This window comes from Geotrypetes seraphini, chromosome 11 (assembly GCF_902459505.1).
Source record: "Geotrypetes seraphini chromosome 11, aGeoSer1.1, whole genome shotgun sequence".
Classification (NCBI taxonomy): Eukaryota; Metazoa; Chordata; class Amphibia; order Gymnophiona; family Dermophiidae; genus Geotrypetes; species Geotrypetes seraphini.
Genome location: NC_047094.1, coordinates 72,293,552 through 72,314,697, shown reverse-complemented (window position 1 = coordinate 72,314,697; position 21,146 = coordinate 72,293,552). Strand labels below are relative to the sequence as shown.

General features: G+C 42.8%; 1 protein-coding gene across 1 annotated transcript in view; it reads right to left on the bottom strand.

Moving 5' to 3' along the window:
- PLAUR (plasminogen activator, urokinase receptor) overlaps positions 1-17,100 on the bottom strand; it is a 38,731-nt gene extending 21,631 nt beyond the window's left edge. The window contains exons 1-2 of the mRNA XM_033962886.1: positions 16,962-17,100; positions 10,266-10,382 (exon numbers count right to left, since the gene is read on the bottom strand). Of these exons, the coding sequence (XP_033818777.1) occupies positions 10,266-10,382; positions 16,962-17,010 (166 nt within the window). The 5' untranslated portion in view covers positions 17,011-17,100. The remainder of the gene's footprint in view (positions 1-10,265; positions 10,383-16,961) is intronic.
- Positions 17,101-21,146: the final 4,046 nt, after the last annotated feature.

Sequence of the window (21,146 nt, the reverse complement as noted above, 5' to 3'; positions counted from 1 at the left end):
TATGTATATAGAAATAGTTTAGCTTTGGTTAATAATATAACTTATCTCAAATGTGGTCTTCTTTAATGGGATAACTTAGCCAACATGTTTCACAACCAAGTTTTCACAAGGCCATTCATCCCTTAGATGAGCTCAGCGCTACTCCACTCGACCACACTGTGAAACATGTTGGCTAAGTTATCCCATTAAGGAAGACCACATTTGAAATAAGTTATATTATTAACCAAAGCTAAACTATTTATATATACATATTAAATTGAATTACTATGAAATGATTATGGTCCAGTGAGGATTTAACACTTAAAGCCTAGGACTATGAATTACAGGAGTCCAAAGTGGTGTTTCTGAGGATCAATTAAGCCGCTACATGAAATTATCTATATGAGAGCCACAGGTGAATCAATAAGTGATTTTTCCACCAATTAAGTTTCTTGATAAGGGCTCCCATTTAAGTTGGACTATTAAATAAAGGTGCCAAGATTAAATTTACAGCTTTAGAGAGTGACATGGGGACATAGATTCATCCCTATTCCCTCACTGTCCCTGCCCCCCTCCCCATCCCTGTAATGAAGCCCATTTTTCATCCCCCTCCCCTCCCCATCCCCACAGACTTAATTTTCTTCCCTGCTCAAAACAGAAAGATGATTTTATGCAATTTTATGGGCCTAAAGCATCCCAAATAAACATTATAAGCCTATAATGTGTGTGTGTGTGTGTGTGGGATAGTTTCTATCTTTTGTTTTGGTTGAAAGAACATCAATAAAGATACAACTTGCATGCTGGGTTCTGATTGTACACAGAAGCCCAACATCAGCTAAATACCAGTGATATTTTAATCCAGACAATAATTTTAGTTCTAACTATTTATGCACAAAACATATAAAAAAACAGCCTTCAGAATATCACACACAAATAACCTAGGCTTAGATTCTTAAAAAAAAAAAAGTAAAAAAATGACGGGCTGCTATTGCAGCCGTTCTGGTAGCAAATTTTAAAAAGTGAGTTATTCTCCCAAAAATGCTCATGTAAATGAGGTTGGTGGACAGTAGCGAAGACTCGCTAAATTTGCATGTGCCCATCGCTAGTGATAGCAATGGGCACATGCGCAGAAAAAAACGCAAAAAACCCCAAACCCCACAACAGCGGGAAAGATGTTCAATCTCTCCTGCTGCCAAACAACATCATCCCTCCCCCTGAGGCTTATGGCTTAGTGCTTTCCTCAGTGTGAAGGCATACCACACCACACAAACAGACAATGTCCATTTCCAAGCAACAAAACAAAGTCAGCAAATAAGGAAAAAAAATTCAATCAAGTATAGCCCTCAGAATATCACATGCAAATAACTTACGCCCATATTCTATAAACCGATGCCTAAGTTAAATGCAAAACAACATTTAAAAGCACTATGATTAGATTAGAATGGGTACAAGTGGATCGATTTTTTACTCCCTCAAAAATTAGAAAGACTAGAGGACACTCGATGAAGTTACAGGGAAATACTTTTAAAACCAATAGGAGGAAATTTTTTTTCACTCAGAGAATAGTTAAGTTCTGGAACGCATTGGAAGAGGTTGTGGTAAGAGCGGATAGCGTAGCTGGTTTTACGAAAGGTTTGGACAAGTTCCTGGAAGAAAAGTCCATAGTCTGTTATTGAGAAAGACATGGGGGAAGCCACTGCTTGCCCTGCTACTGCTTGGGTTTTGGCCAGGTACTAGTAACCTGGATTGGCCACCATGAGATTGGGATACTGGGCTTGATGGACCATTGGTCTGACCCAGTAAGGCTATTCTTATGTTCTTAAAACAAAATTCAAGGCGCCTTCCAGCGCCTAATAAAATAGCACCAGAATTGCACCTACAGAGGTGCTTTATGATGCCTAATGCTACTGTAGATGTGGCTAACGCCGGAGGTGGCATTAAGCACCTCCGTAGGTATGATTTACATAAAAGGTAGGTGCTGGAAATGTAGGTCTTTAAAACCCTGGCCTACAATTCTAGTGCCTATATTTCCCAAGGGTGCGATTCTATACAATTGGCGGCCGTTTGTAAGGCATCTGATCACGATGGCACCATTTATAAAATCCGGGCCTTAGTGCTTTTCTCTCAGTCATTTCTATGAACCTTGAAACCTATGCAGGCAATCCTTAACATTACTTACAGTACATAGCTTATTGCCTCTTCTATGAGAAACCAAACAGCCGAGAAGACAGAAAATTAGTAGGCTCCGATGATGTTCAAGACAATGGCTGTATTGGTACAAAGAAAAACGACTCAATGCAAAATGTGTTTTGGCCACAAAGACCTGCCTCAGGAGTCTTGATTTGAAGTCTCAATGGTGCAACTAAAAGTATTTTCAACACATCACAGGCAATACTATCCAATCAGGATGCTGTTACGAAACATTCTCTTGAGCAAGGTGAACCAACTCTTGCAGCAGCATCAACATGAAGTTTTCCAGGTAAACTTTTTTTTTTTTTTAATATTGTGCTGACATAGCATGAATAACGACACAACAGTCCAAGTTTCCAAGTTTTATTTAAAATTTGATAAAACGCTTTTATAATAAATTCAAAGCGATGTACATAAATAAAATATGCAAATAGAGACATACAATAGACGAACATTAGACATCACAAACTAGAGGGCAGGGTAAAAGGGTGGAACTACAATTTCGTAAGGGAAAAAAACATTGAGGGATGGGGTCGCTGGTAGCTAGAAATGCTTATTCTTGAAGTTCTCTACATTGTATTTATAAAGGAACAGTATATATCTGTTGTTAAGGGCTAAACTAATTCCTGAAAGCGTCAGTGAAAAGGAAGCTTTTTAGTGAACTTTTGAATCTTTCTAATACTGTTTCTTCTCGAAGTTGAATAGGTATATAATTCCATTGCTGAGGGGCTGTAACTGACTCTTTGTGGATAGGGGAAATGAATGAAGGAATTAATTTTGCACACAGCAGAGGGCACCAGTACCATGAGAAACAGTTTTCATGTGCAGAAGCTCTCTGTGGGTACAGACAAAGTACCCAAGATTCCCAGCACAATGAACCAGACTGAAGGGAGGAGATGGGAAGAGCAAGACCTGGGCTAGGCTGCCAGAGGAATAAAAACCTGAACCACCAGAATGACAAGCAAGGTTTCCGGGCTTCTAGTCAGTGAAATGGGACTACCAAAGGAGACAATCAGACAAACAGGATGGGAAGAGGCCATGGTAGGCTAGAGGGACTTGGGAAAAGTTGAAGCAAGCTCAGAGAACCTGATAAAGAGGGCTGCACTGGGAGGGGGTTAGAAGAGGACAAGTATAGCCAAGTAGAGAGATTGCAGAGGCTGGAGTGAAGCAAGGGAGAGAAGGCTGTGAAACATGGGGAAATATGAGAAGAGAGAGAAGGCTAGAGAGGGAGGGGAGGAGTAGAGGGAGAAAGAAGGTTTCAGAGGGTAGTGAGTGATGAGATGGAAAACTGTAGAGGGTGGGGATGGGTAGAAGGAGAAAGAGGTTTCAGAGACTGGGGAGTGATGAGGATAGAGAGAGAAGATTGCAGAGGATGGGGAAGGTTGAGAGGAGAGATAAGGCTGCAGAGGATGGAGAGGAATGAGGAAAGAGAGAAAGCTGCAGAGAGGGATGAGAGGAAGAAGACTTCAGAGGGCGAGGAGGGATGAGGAGAGAGACAAGGCTGCAGAGATTGGGGAGGGAAAGAGAAATCTATAGAGGGTGTGGTAGGATGAGAAGGCTGCAAAGGGTGGGATGCGAAGAGCGAGAGAGAAGGCTGCAGAGGGTGAGAGGGTAGGAAGAGGTAAGAGATAGGAAACTGCAGAAAAGTGGAGGAAGAACGAAATTAGCAAGAGTAAGAAATTTGAAGTGTGAAAGAGGACAGAGAATAGAATTATTATGGGAAAAAGAAGATAAGAAAAAACAGAGGGTTTTCTTGGGAAAGATGAGTAAAAGAAGCTCAGGAATGTAAAAAGAACAATAGATCAAAAGGCAACAAACTATTTTAAATGGAGCAACAGAGAGAGAAAGAAAATGCCAAACACAGAAAAAAATCTGTAATCCTTCTGTTTAAAATGTACTAATCAGTTTCAATAACTGCCTCATAAAATTCTTCTGGCATAGTAGCGACTGTCACACAGCTCTGCAGTTGGGAAATACTTGCTGGAAGAAAAAGAAGGATTTGGGGAAGTTGCTGCCGGTTCACTGGGTTAAAAATAAACACCTGCCCGTCAGTCTCTCTTCCATCAGAGTTAGGTAATCAGTGATAAAAAGGAAGGAGGGTGGACGGCTTTGCAGGATTCAGGTCAGTCGTGTTGTGCAAGTTTACAGCTCTCCACCCTGCCCTGATCGCAACTCATCCCTGGATCTATTCCCACCAGCTTGGATGTACTCAGTTCCACCACTAACCACCAGAGAAGTTGGTTTTATCCAGCTTTTCTGTATTCATTTTATTGTGAACCTCTTGACTTAGATGGTAGTTGCCAATGGGCAGTATATCAAATAAATATTAAACTTGAAACTTAAAATACACTCAGACATTCAAAGGTATTTAACCATTTTGTCACTCAGGAAGATTCATTTTGAGGAGAGTAAGGTTGGCCCGGTTGAGTGGAACCATTTACCATTACTGTATATGTATCTGAGAATATTATACTCAAGGTTTCAAAAAACATTTGAAGGTTTTTTTGTTTAGTCAGGATTTTCATCAGTCAACTAATTTTTTTTTCTGTCTCCAGTCAGTTAATTTTTGACAGGCCACAATTTTGTTACACCTTACTGGCTTAGGGCTAGATTCACTAAGCAAACCGATCGTATACCGATCAGTTTATGACCCCTTAGCAACCAAATTTCCCTCTGGCCCGATTCACTTACCTCTCTGCCGACCATCCTCCGAACCACGCAGGCAAATGAGGGCAACAGCATGCAAAGTAGGCAGGGACCCGATTCACAAACCAAAACCCTGTAACACCGACTGGGCTGGCCGATCATTCCCAAGCGACTGCTGAGGACCAGTCATTCAAGCACTTTTCGAATGCCCTGCCTTCTGCCGCCCTGCTCTCTGCCTTGTCAGCCCTGATCTCCTGCTGCCCCAATGCCTTCTGCAGCCCCGACTCTCCTGCTGCCCCGAACACGCCAGCCTGCTCCGACTCTCCCACCCTTCCCCGCAGTGTAAGCCCTGGTTTTAACCCGTGGGCTTAAGCTGGTTAAAACCATGAGCTCCAAGGGAAAGATTCAAGTTAAGGAAAAAAAAACAAACCCCTGCCAGGTCCGGAGGTCCATGCACTCCCTCTAATTGTTAGATTGTTTTTTAAAGAAAACAAAATTATGAACATACATGAAAGTCTATGGTTTGGACCGGTCTCTGGCGCTACTCTTGTTCACACACATTTTTTTTTCTGTTTAGCATATGCTGCACACCTCTGTCCCAGCTTAACAAGGAATAGGAATCATCTTCCATAACTAGAAGGATTATCAATCTGCCTCCCTTTCTGGCATGTCAACCAAGAGCTGTGACACAGGGGGAGAAGAAAACGAATCAGGACCAAGGAAAAGAGAGAAAGTAACATCTAAGGGGGAAAAAACCCAAAACCCTGCCGGGCCCGGAGGTGGAAGGCCATTTTCAATATAACATCTAAGTCCGAATCTGGACGTTTTTGAAGTTTGTCCAAAAAACAGGTAGGAAAAATATGGTCTTTTTCATAACTGCAATGAAAATGATCTTTCTAGATTTGTTCGCCCTTAGTGCGATTATCTTTTATGACCATTTTCAAAAAACAAAACATCTAAATGAAAGCCACATAAAACAAGTCATTTGTATATAGGAAGGGGCCAGCATTTTTAGTAGACTGGCCACAGAGACATGCCAGTAGAGCAGTGGGGCACCCTATGGGGTACCACAGTGAACTTCACATAAGGGGACCAAGGTACACATCTCATCATAATCCCATCATGTCGTTTAGGGAGCTCTCCAAAACTCCTACTGGACCCATCCGTCTACCACTCCAATGGCCCTTATGGTATCAGCTGTAGGGTTTTGGTAGGTTTTGATGGGCTCACACTTTCCACCACAAGCTAGCCAGAAATCTACTGCCTGCTCAAAAGGAGGCGGTAGCGGCTAGCACGTGTGGCAATTTACCGTGCGCTATTCCGCGCGTTAAGGCCCTAGCGCCGCTTTGTAAAAGGAGCCCATAGTTGTTTTAATAAAGTGACTTCTTTTTAGACTCCTGCTTTCATTCTGGTTATTTGTAGTTTTTCCACCCATTACATTTTTTATTTGACTTTTGTGGTTTGCCACCCTTTTGTTTTTCTGTACTGTTTCTTTCACTTCATTGGGGGGTGGGAGGGAGTCAGTGACCACTGGAGCAGTGTGGGGGCATGCTTATAACCCCGCAGTGGTCATCTGGTCAGTTTGGGCACCTTTTTGGCATTTACTCATTTTTAAAACATTGGATATTTTGTAAAATGTTTATCGCTGCAAAACATCCAGATCCTAAGTCCACCTTAGTCCTGCCCAAACCACACCTCTAACATGCCCCCTTAGAAGCTGGGCAAACAACAGATGAACAGCACAGGAAACAATCTAGAAAATAGGTTTCAAAAATGATGATTTGAATGTTCTGGCAATTTAACCATTCAAGTGCCACCTTATGCCATTTTTGGGATGTTTATTTGTTTTGAGCCCCATAGTGGAGTTAGAAAAGGTTCAAAGAAGAGTGATCAAAATGATAAAGGGGATGGAACTACTTTCATATGAGGAAAGGCTAAAGAGGTTGGACTCTTCAGTTTGGAAAAGAGGTGGCTGAGGGAGCAGATGATTAAGGTCTACAAAAGTGGTATAGAATAGGTAAAAGTGAATCGAGTTTTTACTATTTCAAAAATGACAAAGACTAGGGGACACTCAATGAAATTACATGGAGATACCTTTAAAACAAATAGGAGAAAATATTTTATCACTCAAGGAAATATTTTATCGCTCAACTCTGAGGACTTTCTTAAGGGATCAGACTCCACAGTTGACCCTTGAGGGGAGGAATGCTGGCCTAGTGCCAAACCCTCAGTAAGCCTGGTTCTAAGAGAGAGGTTGTAGAGGCTTAGCATTAAAGATAGATTTTACAGCAACCTGTGAACTGGAAACTGGGAAAGGTAAACTTGGGTTTCAGTGGGTTATATCATTGTAGTTCTCTTTTTTAGCTTAGAAAATCAGTTTCTCAACATGCGGTACGCATACCCTTAAGGGTACTTGAGCCGTTTGTTGGGGGTACACGCTACCACGGATATTGCCTGCCTCTGCCTAAGCCGCCTCTGCCTTCAGGGATCCCTCCTTCCTGCCCGACCCCCTCCGTCAAAGCCAACCCCAGTCTCCACTCCTCTCAGCTGGATCCGACCTCTCCCCAATTCCCAATTCCCCCACCTACCAGCTCCCTAGCACTGTAATTTAAAAACTTCGGGCAGCCAGCAGTGAAACAAAACCAGTCTCCTGCTATCTGCCTGCCTGCCCCGGAAGTGTTCTTTCTGCAGCCTACACAGAACACTGCAGAAAGAACAATTCTGGGGGCAGTGGCAGATGGCGGGAGGTAGGCTTCGTTCCCGATTCCCTCACCTACCAGCACAATGAAGTTAGCCTTCTCCCACTTGCCTGCCCTGGAAGTGTTCTTTTGGCAAAGTTCGGCCTATGCAGAATGCTGTAGAAAGAATACTTCTGAGGTAGGCAGGCAGGCAGATGGAGGGAGGCTGGCTTCGTTATGCCTCCAGCTGCCTGAAAATTTTAAAATACAGTGACGGGGAGCTGGTAGGTGGGGGAATCAGGAACTGGGGAGAGGTCAGATCCAGCTGAGAGGAGTGGGGGCTGGAGTTGGGAATAAGGGAAGGACAGATGCTACAGGGTTAGGAAGGGAGGGAAAGAGAGTTGCTGCTAGTAGATGAGGGAACAGCAAAAAAGTATTGTTGGATATAGGTGTGGAGTGAGAGGGAAAGACATGGTGCACATGGGGAAAGGAAGAAAGAGGAAAATTGGGCTTAGAGAGAGGAGAGGTAGAGATGCATGATGGAGAGAAGGATGAAAGGAAGAAATGTTGGATATGGTGGTGGAGCGGGAACTGCAAGGGGGAGAAATGTTGGACATAGTGATGGAGGAAGAGAAGTGGCATTGTGCTGGAGAGGGGTGATAGAAGGAGAAATTGGCATGGGGCTGGTGGGCAGTGGTGAAAAATGCTGCACATGATCTTGGGGATGAGAGAGGTAGAAATGTTGGATGTGGCAGTAGAGGGGGTGGGAGAGTTGCCTGGATTTCTCAACAGATGGACAGTGAGAGAGAGAGAGGGAGACATGTTGCCAATAGGGGTGGAGGAGAGAGGAAGAAAAGTTGGACTCATGGAGAGACAGAGAGTTGTTGGTTGGGGAAGGGAATGAGGTCTGGAGTAGATGAAGCATGCAGGAGGCAAAAATAAAGAAATATTGGATGCACAGTCAGAAGGAAGTGCAACCAGAGAATCATGAAATCACCAGACAACAAAGGTAGGAAAAATGGATGGAAGAAATTGCATTATAATTAGTTCTATTATTTTGGGAGTGGGGTCTGGAGTGGAGCCTGGGCGAGTCTGGGGCAGAGCCTGAGTGGGGGTACTCAGTTGATATTTGTTAGACTTAGGGGGTAATTGACTTGAAGAAGTTGAGAAATACTGAGTTAGGCAATAGTGTAGCCTTTAGAGTCTCTGTTTCAGTTTAATACAAAACAGTATTTTAGCCTAGATTAGTGTTTTAGGTTGCATTTCAGGGCATAATATCAGATTAGAGCACAAATAGCTGTTGAGGATAGGCTCTGGTGTTAATTTAATTCCCTCTTGCCCACCCCAAGCAACAGCTTTTTGATTTATAGGATCTTCAGCCAACCAGGAACAGGGCATTACTTTGGTAGATTTTTCTGTCCTTTCTTTATTCTTCCAGGTGTAAGTACTTCTGTACCACAGTTTGACTGGGAAACATCATATCACCAAAGCTGCTGCTCAGGTTACAACTTCTGTCTCTGTGCAGACAGAAAATGTTACCCAGGCAGAGGGAGTGGTTCCATGTGCAAGCTTTCTTTAGCTTGAATCTCTCATGAAGGAAGTAAAGGAAATGAGAGAGGAGGTGACAAGACTGAGAAGTATCCATGAGAATGAGAAGTACATCATTGAAATGGTTCATGAGGCGTCAAAGTTTTCCAACAATGGGGAAGAAGAGGCTGTGCTGAGCGAAGACAGCTGGACTCAGATTACAGAACACTGCAAGTTTGGTACTGTGACTCCCCCGCCCTTGAACTGAAGAACTGGTATGCTGTCTTAAAAGTAGAGGAGATGAGAGCATCCCAAGGAGAGGAAGAACCAAAGCTTGAAATCCCCAAAATTACTGGATCTGTGACCACTAGGAGGCGAAAGGTAGTGGTAGTTGGTGATTCCCTTCTGAGGGGTACAGAAGCATCCATCTGCAGACTAGACATGATGTCACAAGAAGTATGCTCTCTGCCTGGTGCCAAAATCCAAGATGTTACGGAGAGCTTGCTGAGACTCATCAAGCCTGATGACTATTATCCGATGCTGCTCATCCACGTTGGTACTAACGATATTGCCAGGTACTCCTGTGAACATATCAAAAGCAACTTTGTGGCTCTGGGAGAGAAGGTGAATCAGACAGGTGCGCAGATGGTATTTTCGTTAATCCTCCCTGTCAAGGGTAAAGGCTGGCACAGAGAAGTTTGCATCATGGAGATGAATGCATGGCTACGTGGGTGATGTCATTGAGAGCATTATGGCTGCCTGGACCATGGGATGATTTTCCAAGGGCTGCTGAGTAGGGATGGTGTACATCTAGCAAAGAAGGGATGAAGTTTATTTGGCAGCAGGCTGACTAATCTACTGAAGAGGACTTTAAACTAGAAGTGATGGGGCAGATAAGAGGGTGGCGGAGGGGCGTTGCCACCCTGGGCACCTCTTACCCTTGCTACGCCTCTGTTTTGTATACTGTATATCTAAGTCCATAGTTTGCCCTGGGATTGGTAGCATGGAATCTTGCTACTATCTGGGATTCTGCTAGGTACTGTGACCTGGAGAGGCCACTTTTGGAAACAGGATAGTGGGCTAGATGGACCATTGGTCTGACCCAGTATGGCTATTTTTATGCCTTTATTCCATGTGATGACTTCTGTGACACTTCCGAGCATGGCTGTTCCCTGGGGTCTAATTGTGGTTATATATCTCCAATATTTCATATAAGTGCAAGGGTTACAACTTCTAATTCCTTACCTTGGAATTTGATTAAAGTGGAGGTGCAGAACGCCACGTTGGGCTGACACGTAATTATGCTTTGTTTCTGAGGTAGCTGGGATTCTCCTTGGTACTGGTAGCACTGAATGCTGGAGGCTGAGAAAGAAAGTCAAATCCTGTTAGTGAATGATAGCTAACCACTCGTCTTCAGACAACAAATCAATTAACTGAATGATAGCAGGTTTGGTTTCAGAGCAGCAGCCAAATAACTATGAGTTCCTGTCTGACAAGCCACCAGTGTAAACCACTGTGCATTATGCAAATAGCTTACACATGTGCATTGTCACAATCTAGGCCCTTATTCAAGCCAGCAAAGGGCACTAATTGTGACCTTTGAGAGATTATGGGCGTGTTCCCCTGCAAATGGGGTAACCCTTCAGGTTCACCTGGTCTGGGCAACAGCCTAGAGTTACCAGTTACCAGTTATCAATCCAAATGATTGGGAATTATTCTATATAAAGGCACTCACCTACTAAATGTATCTAAATCCCAATGCCTTATTATTATTGCAAGTTTCTTTACATGCACAAACTCATAATGCCAATATGTGATGTGCTCAATGCGCCTCCACCACGGTCGTGGTCCTGTTGAAAATAAACCCCGGTATGGAGGAGATATCCCCCAAGCACTTTTATACAGAGAACAAAAGTATATATATTCATGGAACACTGTAGTTACATTCGGACTCAATCATGAAACTGAATGGCCTGCTACATAAGGTTTCTATAACATCATTTGATAATAATCAGCAGGAAAGTTTTGATTGGATCAAAGGCAAACACGTGACTTTTGCAACACAGTTAAGAAGGAGTCCGTCCTAGACAGCCCATACCTTTGATGAACCTGGAGAGGGCTTGCAGCTATACTATAGAGCACAGGTGTCAAAGTCGGTCCTCGAGGGCCAGAATCCAGTCGGGTTTTCAGGATTTCCCCAATGAATCTGCATGAGATCTATTTGCATGCACTGCTTTCAATGCATATTCATTGGGGAAATCCAGAAAACCCGACTGGATTCCGGCCCTCGAGGAGAGACTTTGACACCCCTGCTATAGAGTATGTGAAGAATGAAAATGGACATTTGTAGGGACGCTAATTAGTGTCTTTCTCAGCAACTCCTCTAAAAATCTTTCTGTTCTCTCTGTTGACGGACTCGAAACTCAGTTTAAGTTGGAGAGCAGCGCTGTTAATTGAAAAGTGGAGATTCATTGATTGTGCTTACTATGATTTCAACACTTTGAACACACATTTCGTTTGGGACCAGGGGTGATTGGTGAGGACCCGATTTGGATGTCACAGTGATCCAGTGGATTCAAGAGGGACAGATAAGTGCATTTTTATTTGTTTACATGGGTGTCGCTTGGATTTGAATATCGTTAACCAACAGACTTGCACTTATGCTGACCCATAGGTGTGGGAACTGGATGCTGCAATGATGGTTCCCTTCAAATCATGGTCTATTTATTTTAAGATATGACCATGGTGGAGGCGCACTGAGCACGTCATATATTAACAGTATGAGTTTGTGCATCCCTGCCTATTTGCTGTTGTGCTGCTTTTGAGCTCGCTAAATTCAAAGGTTCCTGAAGAAGGATGTTTATCCAAAACTGAAGCTCAGTTGAACCCTTTATTTTGGAGCGGTTTTGTTTGTACTTGCAGCTTATTTTTCGGGCATTTTCTGCCTGTCCAATACTTAATAGATATCAATATCAATTTGATAAATGGATTTTTATTATTTTTATGGAATAAGGCTTACAGAAGCTTATCTATTTTAGTATAAATAATCTGAATTATACATATGAGTTAGGGTCGTACTTTGTTAGTTAGTATCTTTTATTGAATTGTGTTATTTCCTTTTATAAGACACTGTTATCTGGCTCTGTATTTTAAATACTTTGTAATTTATTGTGCAAACCGCCAAGAACAGATGGTGTGGCAGTATACAAAAATAACTAAACTAAACTTTGGGAGCCCTGATGCCTTTACTAAGCCCCAATTGAGATAAGTGACTATATGTTTGTGCAGTACTCCTGTCGCACCGACTGTGTTGGAGCAGCTTCGGTGAATATACACCGAGTTATTTTTGTTACACACTGTTTTATTAAATTATTCACGCAATTGAGGACTCTATGATGGTGTGGTGTGTTGAGCTGGTGCCCTCACACGGATTGTAATATTGAACGTTGATTCGTTCACTTGATTTCACAATCCACACTGAGGTTCTCATACACAGTTATTATTAATTCTTCACCCTTATTTATTATATTCACTTTGCTGCTCCTCACACTCTGTTAGAAAATAAGAACATAAGAATTGCCGCTGCTGGGTCAGACCAGTGGTCCATCGTGCCCAGCAGTCCGCTCACGCAGCGGCCCTCTGGTCAAAGACCAGTGCCCTGAGACTAGCCCTACCTGCGTACGTTCTGGTTCAGCAGGAACTTGTCTAACTTTGTCTTGAATCCCTGGAGCGTTCGTTTTCTATGACTCTCTGGGTGAAGAAGAACTTCCTTACGTTTGTACGGAATCTATCCCCTTTCAACTTTAGAGAGTGCCCTCTCGTTCTCCTTACCTTGGAGAGGGTGAACAACTTGCCCTTATCTACTAAGTCTATCTCCTTCAGTACCTTGAATGTTTCGATCATGTCCCCTCTCAATCTCCTCTGTTTGAGAGAGAAGAGGCCCATTTTCTCTAATCTTTCGCTGTACGACAGCTCCTCCAACCCCTTAACCATCTTAGTCGCTCTTCTCTGGACCCTTTCGAGTAGTACCGTGTCCTTCTTCATGTATGGCGACCAGTGCTGGACGCAGTACTCCAACAGAGGGCGCACCTTGGCCTGGTACAGCGGCATGATAACCTTCTCCGATCTGTTCGTCATCCCCTTTTTTATCATTCCTAGCATTCTGTTCGCCCTTTTCGCTGCTGCCGCACATTGCGTGAACGGCCTCATCAACTTGTCGATCAGAACTCCCAAGTCCCTTTCCTGGGAGATCTCTCCAAGTACCGCCCTGGACATCCTGTATTCGTGCATGAGATTTTTGTTACTGACACGCATCACTTTACACTTATCCACGTTGAACCTCATCTGCCATGTCGATGCCCATTCTACAGTGACACCCTAGGACTTTTTTCTCCATTTGTTGTGGATGTTCTAGTATATTTGGGTTTTGATATATTTGATAGTCCTACAATAATGATAAGGCATTGGGATTTAGATACAAAATATTATCAAACCAGGTAGCAGAAAAAAACAACTTTTATTCTGTCTTTGAACTGGACTCTGTTCAGGATGTTTAAATTCCAAGAAAGCAATGGTACAAACAAAAATACACTTTTCCTTCTGTTGGTTCATGCAATGTACACTGAGGCTTTATTGCCCCGGTCTTCTTAGACCAAGCAGGGTAAGTACAATTCACCAGAGCAGTGTTTCGTGGATCCTTGCACTTCATAAAAGCATAGGGATTTCTTCTTCAAGCAAACAAATCCTTTTCACTTTGAAACTGGAAATCATGGCTACCTGCACTGCAGGTGAGTACTGAGAATTCCTAGGCTCTGTGATAGCTTAACTTGGTAACTAAAAAGCAGTAACTTTTTCTAAATTGAAATAGTCTCAGAACTTCCATAAACAAATGGTAAGCAAGGTCAGGTTTGTAAAGGAACAAAAAAATATTTCAGCATCTTCGAGGAAAAATGCAAACAGTCCTATCAGTTTCTTTTTCTCTTAACTGGCTCTCAGCTGCACAGCTTAGCAGCTTATAACATCACGAAGTCTTTTAGAAGGCGCACCTATGCATGGGTGTGCCAGTGCCAACCTTAGGCTAGTATTCTAGAATGGAATTTTGGTGCCAAGAAGCTGTTCTAGAATTGGCGCTAACTGCACAGCATCAGGCACCTAGACTGAAGCACCAGTTCATAGAATTGCCCCCCTATCTTCAAATTTTGAATATCTTTAATGTAGGCAACATACCTGTCATGGCTGCTAAAGCAAAGCCTATCCATTGTTCGTGGAAATATCATGAGAAACGTAGACCTGGATCAGTAATTTCTTGTTCTGGAAAACCATTGCTCTTAAGACACGCCAGCACTTAGGGGCAAATTCTATATGAAGCGGCCAAAAGTTAGAAGCCGATATAGGCACCGTTCAGCGCAATTCAAGCACAATTGGGTGCTGTTTAGTGAATCACGCTGAGCGGCAGCTATTTTGGAGGTGCCCAGTAAATAGGCCGGATCTAGGCACAATGAAAAGTTAAGAGCCCATGCGAGCGCTTAAACACACTTAAGAGCCTAACACGTCGCCACGCCCACACCTAACATGCATAGTGCCTATTTTTTTTGAAGGCCGCCTATATTTTTAGAGGCGCCTTATTACAGAATCACGCTTTAATGATAGGCGCCTATGTTTCAATCAGTGCTGATTAAAAAGCTTAATTGAGCTTGTTCTTCAATTTAGATAGGCGCTTAACTAGTTGGGCGCCTCCGAACTAGGTGCCTAACTTTAGGCGCCGGTTACAGAATTGGGCCTTAATTTCAAGCTCTTATTTTGTTCTCTCATTGCTTGGTTCAGTTGTTTCTAATCCTGCTTTTCCTTCAGGGTTGTGTGCAGTGTGTACAATCTCCCACATCAGTCAATTGCGGGTTGTAAGGCCAGTCAGCTGTGAGTTCCAGTGGGCTCAGTCCAAATAGCCCAAGACACTTTGGGATCAGCACTTGTTAGCTGGTTAACAAGTGCTCGCCAGGCAGTGATATTCAATGGCATTACCTGGATAATGCAGCTGAATACCAGGTCTGACCGCCTTAACACCGCCAGGATGTTAAAAGGCGTCATGTATGCAGGTAAATTAAGGAAATCCCTTTTCTTCAAATTCACTGAGCTTTGAAATAACCTCCCTGCCCTGCTGCTGAACCTAGGCTTATTTCAATTATTCCGAAAGCATCTTAAAACCTGGCTTTTCTCCAAAAAGTAAAGCTCTCTATTTAAAATGTAAAGCTAGCTATCCTCTTCATAACCTCTAATTTCTTATTATGTCCTTCCCTCATTTATTGAATTTACCTGTAAACCATGCTGAGCTCTATCTTTATGGAGATGATGCGGTATACAAACTTAAGGTTTAGTTTAGTTTAGGACAGAGCTTAGGTGGAGCCAGAAGTTGTCTGGATATTGCTGATATTCTGCTCTGGTACCTGGATAGTTATTCAGGCAAGTTAGGACAACTATTGTACCCAGATAACTTCCACTTGGCACCAAATACCTGGATATTTGGTGCTGAGATTCGAATAACACCCAGTGTTTAATAGTCAGGTATAAAGTACCTATGGCAGTCAGCGCTTAGAACAGGGGTCCCCAAGCTCAGTCCTCGAGAGCTCCCATCCTTTCAGATTTTCAAGATTTCTGCAATGAAAATTCATGAAATCCATTTGCATACAAGGGAAGCAGTATGGAGTGCAGACTAATGGTATGAGAACCAGGGAAACTGAGTTTGAGTCCTACTGCAGTTTCATGTGACCCTGGGTATGTCACCAAACCCTCCATCGCCCCAGATACAAAATCTAGATTGTGAACCCACTAGGGACAGAGAAAGTACCTGCATATACTATATGTAAACCCCTTTCATTGATTGAGTGGTATATCATCAAATCCCTTTCCTTAAATATTCATTGTAGAAACTCTGAAAACAAAGCAGGGGTTTGGGGACCCTTTGTTTAGCAAAAACACTGACCACGTGGGTTAAATAGTACCCCCTTTGTAGTTAAAAAAAAACACCTCAGGAAAATTAAAACATTTTTCCATGCATAGAATTTGTAGCATTTTTCAATTTGACCCTATTGGGAAAAAACACAGAAGTCCAACATGGTAAATTCCAGGTCCCTAATCAATTCTTTTTCCCAGTTTCGAATAGATGGTTCAGACTGAGAGACTGCATTAGTGCTTCCCAGCTGTATGTTGAAATGTATTTTAAGGAGAAATAATGTTACATTTTTTGTACTTATTTCAAATGATTCTAAGATTCTCTTTCTCATTCACTTTCTTCCACACTGTTCCCTAGTATTCTGCTGGTCATTATTTCATTTTCTCTCTATTTTCCATTCTCCCAGAATTAGTACATCTCACCTGTTGCTCTTATGATGTATAAATGTGTGTGTGAATCCATCTCTATGTGTATCAAGCTGTGTGTGTGTGTTCTTTCACTTATGTGTGTGTGAATCCATCTCTATGTGTATCCAGTTGTGTGTGTGTTCTTTCACTTGTGTGTGTGAATCCATCTCAATGTGTATCAAGTTGTGTGTGTGTGTTCTTTCACTTGTGTGTGTGAATCCATTTCTATGTGTATCAAGTTGTGTGTGTTCTTTCACTTATGTGTGTGAATCCATTTCTATGTGTATCAAGTTGTGTGTGTTCTTTCACTTATGTGTGTGTGTGAATCCATTTCTATGTGTATCAAGTTGTGTGTTCTTTCACTTATGTGTGTGTGTGAATCCATCTCTATGTGTATCAAGCTGTGTGTTCTTTCACTTATGTGTGTGTGAATCCATCTCTATGTGTATCAAGTTGTGTATGTTCTTTCACTTATGTGTGTGAATCCATTTCTAAGTGTATCAAGTTGTGTGTGTTCTTTCACTTATGTGTGTGTGTGAATCCATCTCTATGTGTATCAAGCTGTGTGTGTGTTCTTTCACTTCTTACCTGAGGGCAACAGGATGGACATGAATACCATTCCCATCAGTGTCTTCATGGTGCTATTGTTCTGCCTATATCTTTCTGGAAGGAATCGTCTAGCAGCTGGCAGATCTAGAAGCAGCTTTCTTCCCTATGTTCACCCGTGCTTTGACTGCTGCAGAGATGCTACTGGCCCAGGTTGAGGGAAACAAAGGTAGATAAAGAGTATAACACTGGTATGGACGGGTTTTGCAGGAATTGGTTTGGCAGCAAATATGAAGAAACCTGCTCTGTAACTGAGAGTATTCCCAAAACCAGACCAATACAAGCTGAACTGGGTGAGACCCAGTTCCCACCAAGGCTTGTTGGAACTTGCCCAAAACAATTAGGATTTGGGTTACTGAAGGTATCATAATATCAGATACATCTAGGCTAGATATAATGATGATGATACTTTTTGCATCCCACAAACCTGAAACATCCTGTCCCTCCCCAGACATAAACATATACGCACATACACAAAGACTCACATCAGCTTACTCATACATATACACACTCACAGTGCCTCTGTTTCCTCATGCAACTGGCTAGAAACAATTTTTTTTATTGAGCACAGCAGAGGCAAAGAAAAAGGCAAGGAATACAACAAAGAACACACAGGTGCATCAAAAGCCATCCAGCAATTATATCCCAAGCCCCAGAACCCAACCCCCCACTCCCACCGCCAAACAACAATAACCAAAAGAAGAAGAACCTCCCCCCCCAGGGCCCTGGACTCTGATAAGCCCCCCCAAATCAGAAAGTGGACCTCCCAAGGAAGAAAGAGAAAAATGAAAAGGGGAGAAAAAGAAAAAGAAAAAAAGCGGAGAAAAGCCGGGAAGAGGCCACCCCAAGGCCGCAAACCTCTCATCACTCAGGAAAATCAAATAGGCAAAGTATTAAGAATCAAACTGCAGGCTTGAGGAGACAGAGTAAATATAAGGACCCCAGACCTGCAAAAAAAACTTCAATTGACGCAAAGAATGACACACTCGACCCCTCTCAAGCAGCATCAGAGCATGCAAACGGTTACGCCAAGCCCAATAAGGAGCCCGATCTGAAACCTATTCCCCCCAAATAATCTTCTTAGCCACTAAGCCAGCCTTCCGCAAAAATAACCGACCTATACCCGGGGGAAAACAAAACGCCTCATATTTATCTAACAAAAACCCCGCCGGAGTAAGAGGTATAGAACGGCCCAACAGAAGCTCCAAGTAACGAATCACCCGTCTCCAGACCACAGAACAGCTCCAAAAAGCATGGAAAAAGGACTTAGGAGCACTGGTACATTTCTCACATTGCGGTGACTCTGCTAAACCCGAGTGAAATAGTTGGACTCGCGGAAAATAAGCATGATGTAACACCCGGAACTGACACTCCCGGAGTTCCCTCATGCAACTGGCTAAATGTGGTCTTACATTCTTCAAGGTGAGCAGAGTTGGTGTTGACTCAGGAGACAGCCTTTGAATGCATCTGTGACAGTTCTCAGAGTGCTTCCTTGAGGCCAGTGATGTAAAGAAGGGAGACGGTATTGCAGTATCTAAGGTGAGGTGATGTGAGAAACAAGTAAAACTGCATTGGAGCATCAAAGGTTGGTGATGTGAGAAGTGGACAATGCATGAAACGGGCTCCTGTTGGACACAGATAATGGAGGCAAAAGCAGTAAGGAATCGATAGGAGCTGCTCCTACTTGAATAAGTGCTGGTAAGGATATTCCTCAGCACTAACCAATAGTGCTGCTGCATATTTTCTCTGACCGCCTCGGTGCTACCCAGATAATGTCAGGGCAGCCCATGGGCAGAGCAAGGAGAAATTAGGTTCTTACCTGCTAATTTACTTTCTTGTAGCTTCTCCAGACTGGTATAGGTCTTCTTTCAGTCTCCACCTGCTGGTCATGATGAGCTATATACCTGCTTGTAAGATTAACCTACACCGGTCAGGAGAGTGCTAAAGAAAAGGGCTGTTCTTTATCCAGATATTTATCTGGTTAGGCATCTGAATATACCCACTAACCAGACAGTAGAACCAGTCAGTGCTAACTTCAAATATAATTCAGCAGCTGCCACAATCCAGATACTCTCGCTGAATTATCAGGACTTATTTACCCTCAGCAGCTAGCATTTACAAAATCTTTTACCTCCGTGAGGAAGAAGAGTTTAACAGTTCCTCAGCCCCCGATACTCTTAAATTGTCTACTATCCAAAACAAAGGGGACAGTCTTGAAAGACTGCAAAATACTCAGGCTTTCAGAATATCCCTAATGCATATTCATGAGATATATTTGCATACAGTGGAGGCAGTACAGGCAAATACACTTTATACATATTCATTTGGGGATCCTCCTGGAATGCAGTTTCACATCCCTGCAGTGATATGGCACCCTATTTAGCTTGAAAGATGGAAATTTCCAAGGGAAGGGGAGAGAATCAAAACTGTGTACCTCATATGGTTGTTGTTTTTTTTATAGAGGTAGCAATTTGAATGTACTGCAATTGCTGTGTGTGCTTTATAGTCTTCCTGTTTTTTTCTCTCTTTGGCTACCATTATTTCTTTTTCAGAGTTTCCTATGTTTTAAGAACATAAGAAGTGCCACTGCTGGGTCAGACCAGTGGTCCATCATGCCCAGCAGTCCGCTCACGCGGCGGCCCTCTGGTCAAAGACCAGCACCATAACTGAGACTAGCCCTACCTGAGTACGTTCCGGTTCAGCAGGAACTTGTCTAACTTTGTCTTGAATCCCTTGAGGGTGCTTTCCCCTATGACAGACTCCGGAAGAGCATTCCAGTTTTCCACCACTCTCTGGGTGAAGAAGAACTTCCTTACGTTTGTACGGAATCTATCCCTTTTCAACTTTAAAGAGTGCCCTCTCGTTCTCCCTACCTTGGAGAGTGTGAATAACCTGTCCTTATCTACTAAGTCTATCCCCTTCAGTACCTTGAATGTTTTGATCATGTCCCCTCTCAGTCTCCTCTGTTCGAGGGGGAAGAGGCCCAGTTTCTCTAATCTTTCGCTTTACGACTGCTCCTCCAACCCCTTAACCATCTTAGTCGCTCTTCTCTAGACCTTTCTCTGTTAATTTTTATATAGTTTTGACTAGCTGATGGAGTAGTTGCTCTCTTTTCTTGATCATGTTGCTTTAGAAAATATGTGCCAATTACATAATGTATAAGTGTCTCTGGACACATACATTATAGGCACACTGGGACAGAATTACTCCCTATCCCCCCCCATTCTATATATGGTACCTAAAGTTGTGTAGCTTATGTATGTGCACAACTTAATTGATCAATTGCTCCAACTGGTGACAATAATTGGCAATTAACTCAGAAAGCATGATTCTGTAAAAGGTACGTGCCAGTAGCAGTGCGTGAATTTGCAAAGGAGGCAAAGCCAGGTGCAGATTGGGGGCATTCCTAAACGTTAGGCATATTGTTATAGAATACGCCCAATGAGTGCACAACTTAGGTGCAGGCATATAGGCCTAAGTTATGCGATTCTATAAAAAATATGCTCACCTTGGCTCGGATTCTAATAGTGCCAGTTTTTTAGGCACCCAAGCTCAGTAAAAAAATGCCATTTAAATGTTTTTAATTGAGCTTCAAGGCACCTATGAGCACCAGAATCACGCCTCCATAGGTGCTTTAAGCCACTTAACGCCACTGTAGGCGTGGCTAATGCCAGAAATGAAGTTAGGCGGCCTAAAGCGCCTACAGAGGTGCAATTCACATCATAGGTTGGCACCAGAAATATAGGCCTGGAAAAGCCTGGCCTACATTTCTCACGCCTACTTTTGCCAGAAGCGCGATTCTCTAACTGCCACCGTCACATGATTGACACGCAATCGGTGGCCTTTTAGAACTCTTTTGACAGCAATGTATGATTTAAAGCTTGATTGTATTTCTGAATTGACTGAATTTGTGTTCTATCCCCGTTTATAACAGGGACGATTAATGATGTTGTTTAGACATGTTTATGTTATATGTGGTAATCACAGGGAAACAAGATTTTATGTATGTGATATGGAAAACGCATAGTTGAATGCGGTATATAAATTTTTAAATAAATAAATAAATTTTTAAAGTGACAGTTGACAATGGCGCCGTGCCATATATAGAATATGACCCTATGTGTGTACTTTCATTCTGAAACTTGCACAAAATTTCTAAACAGGCTA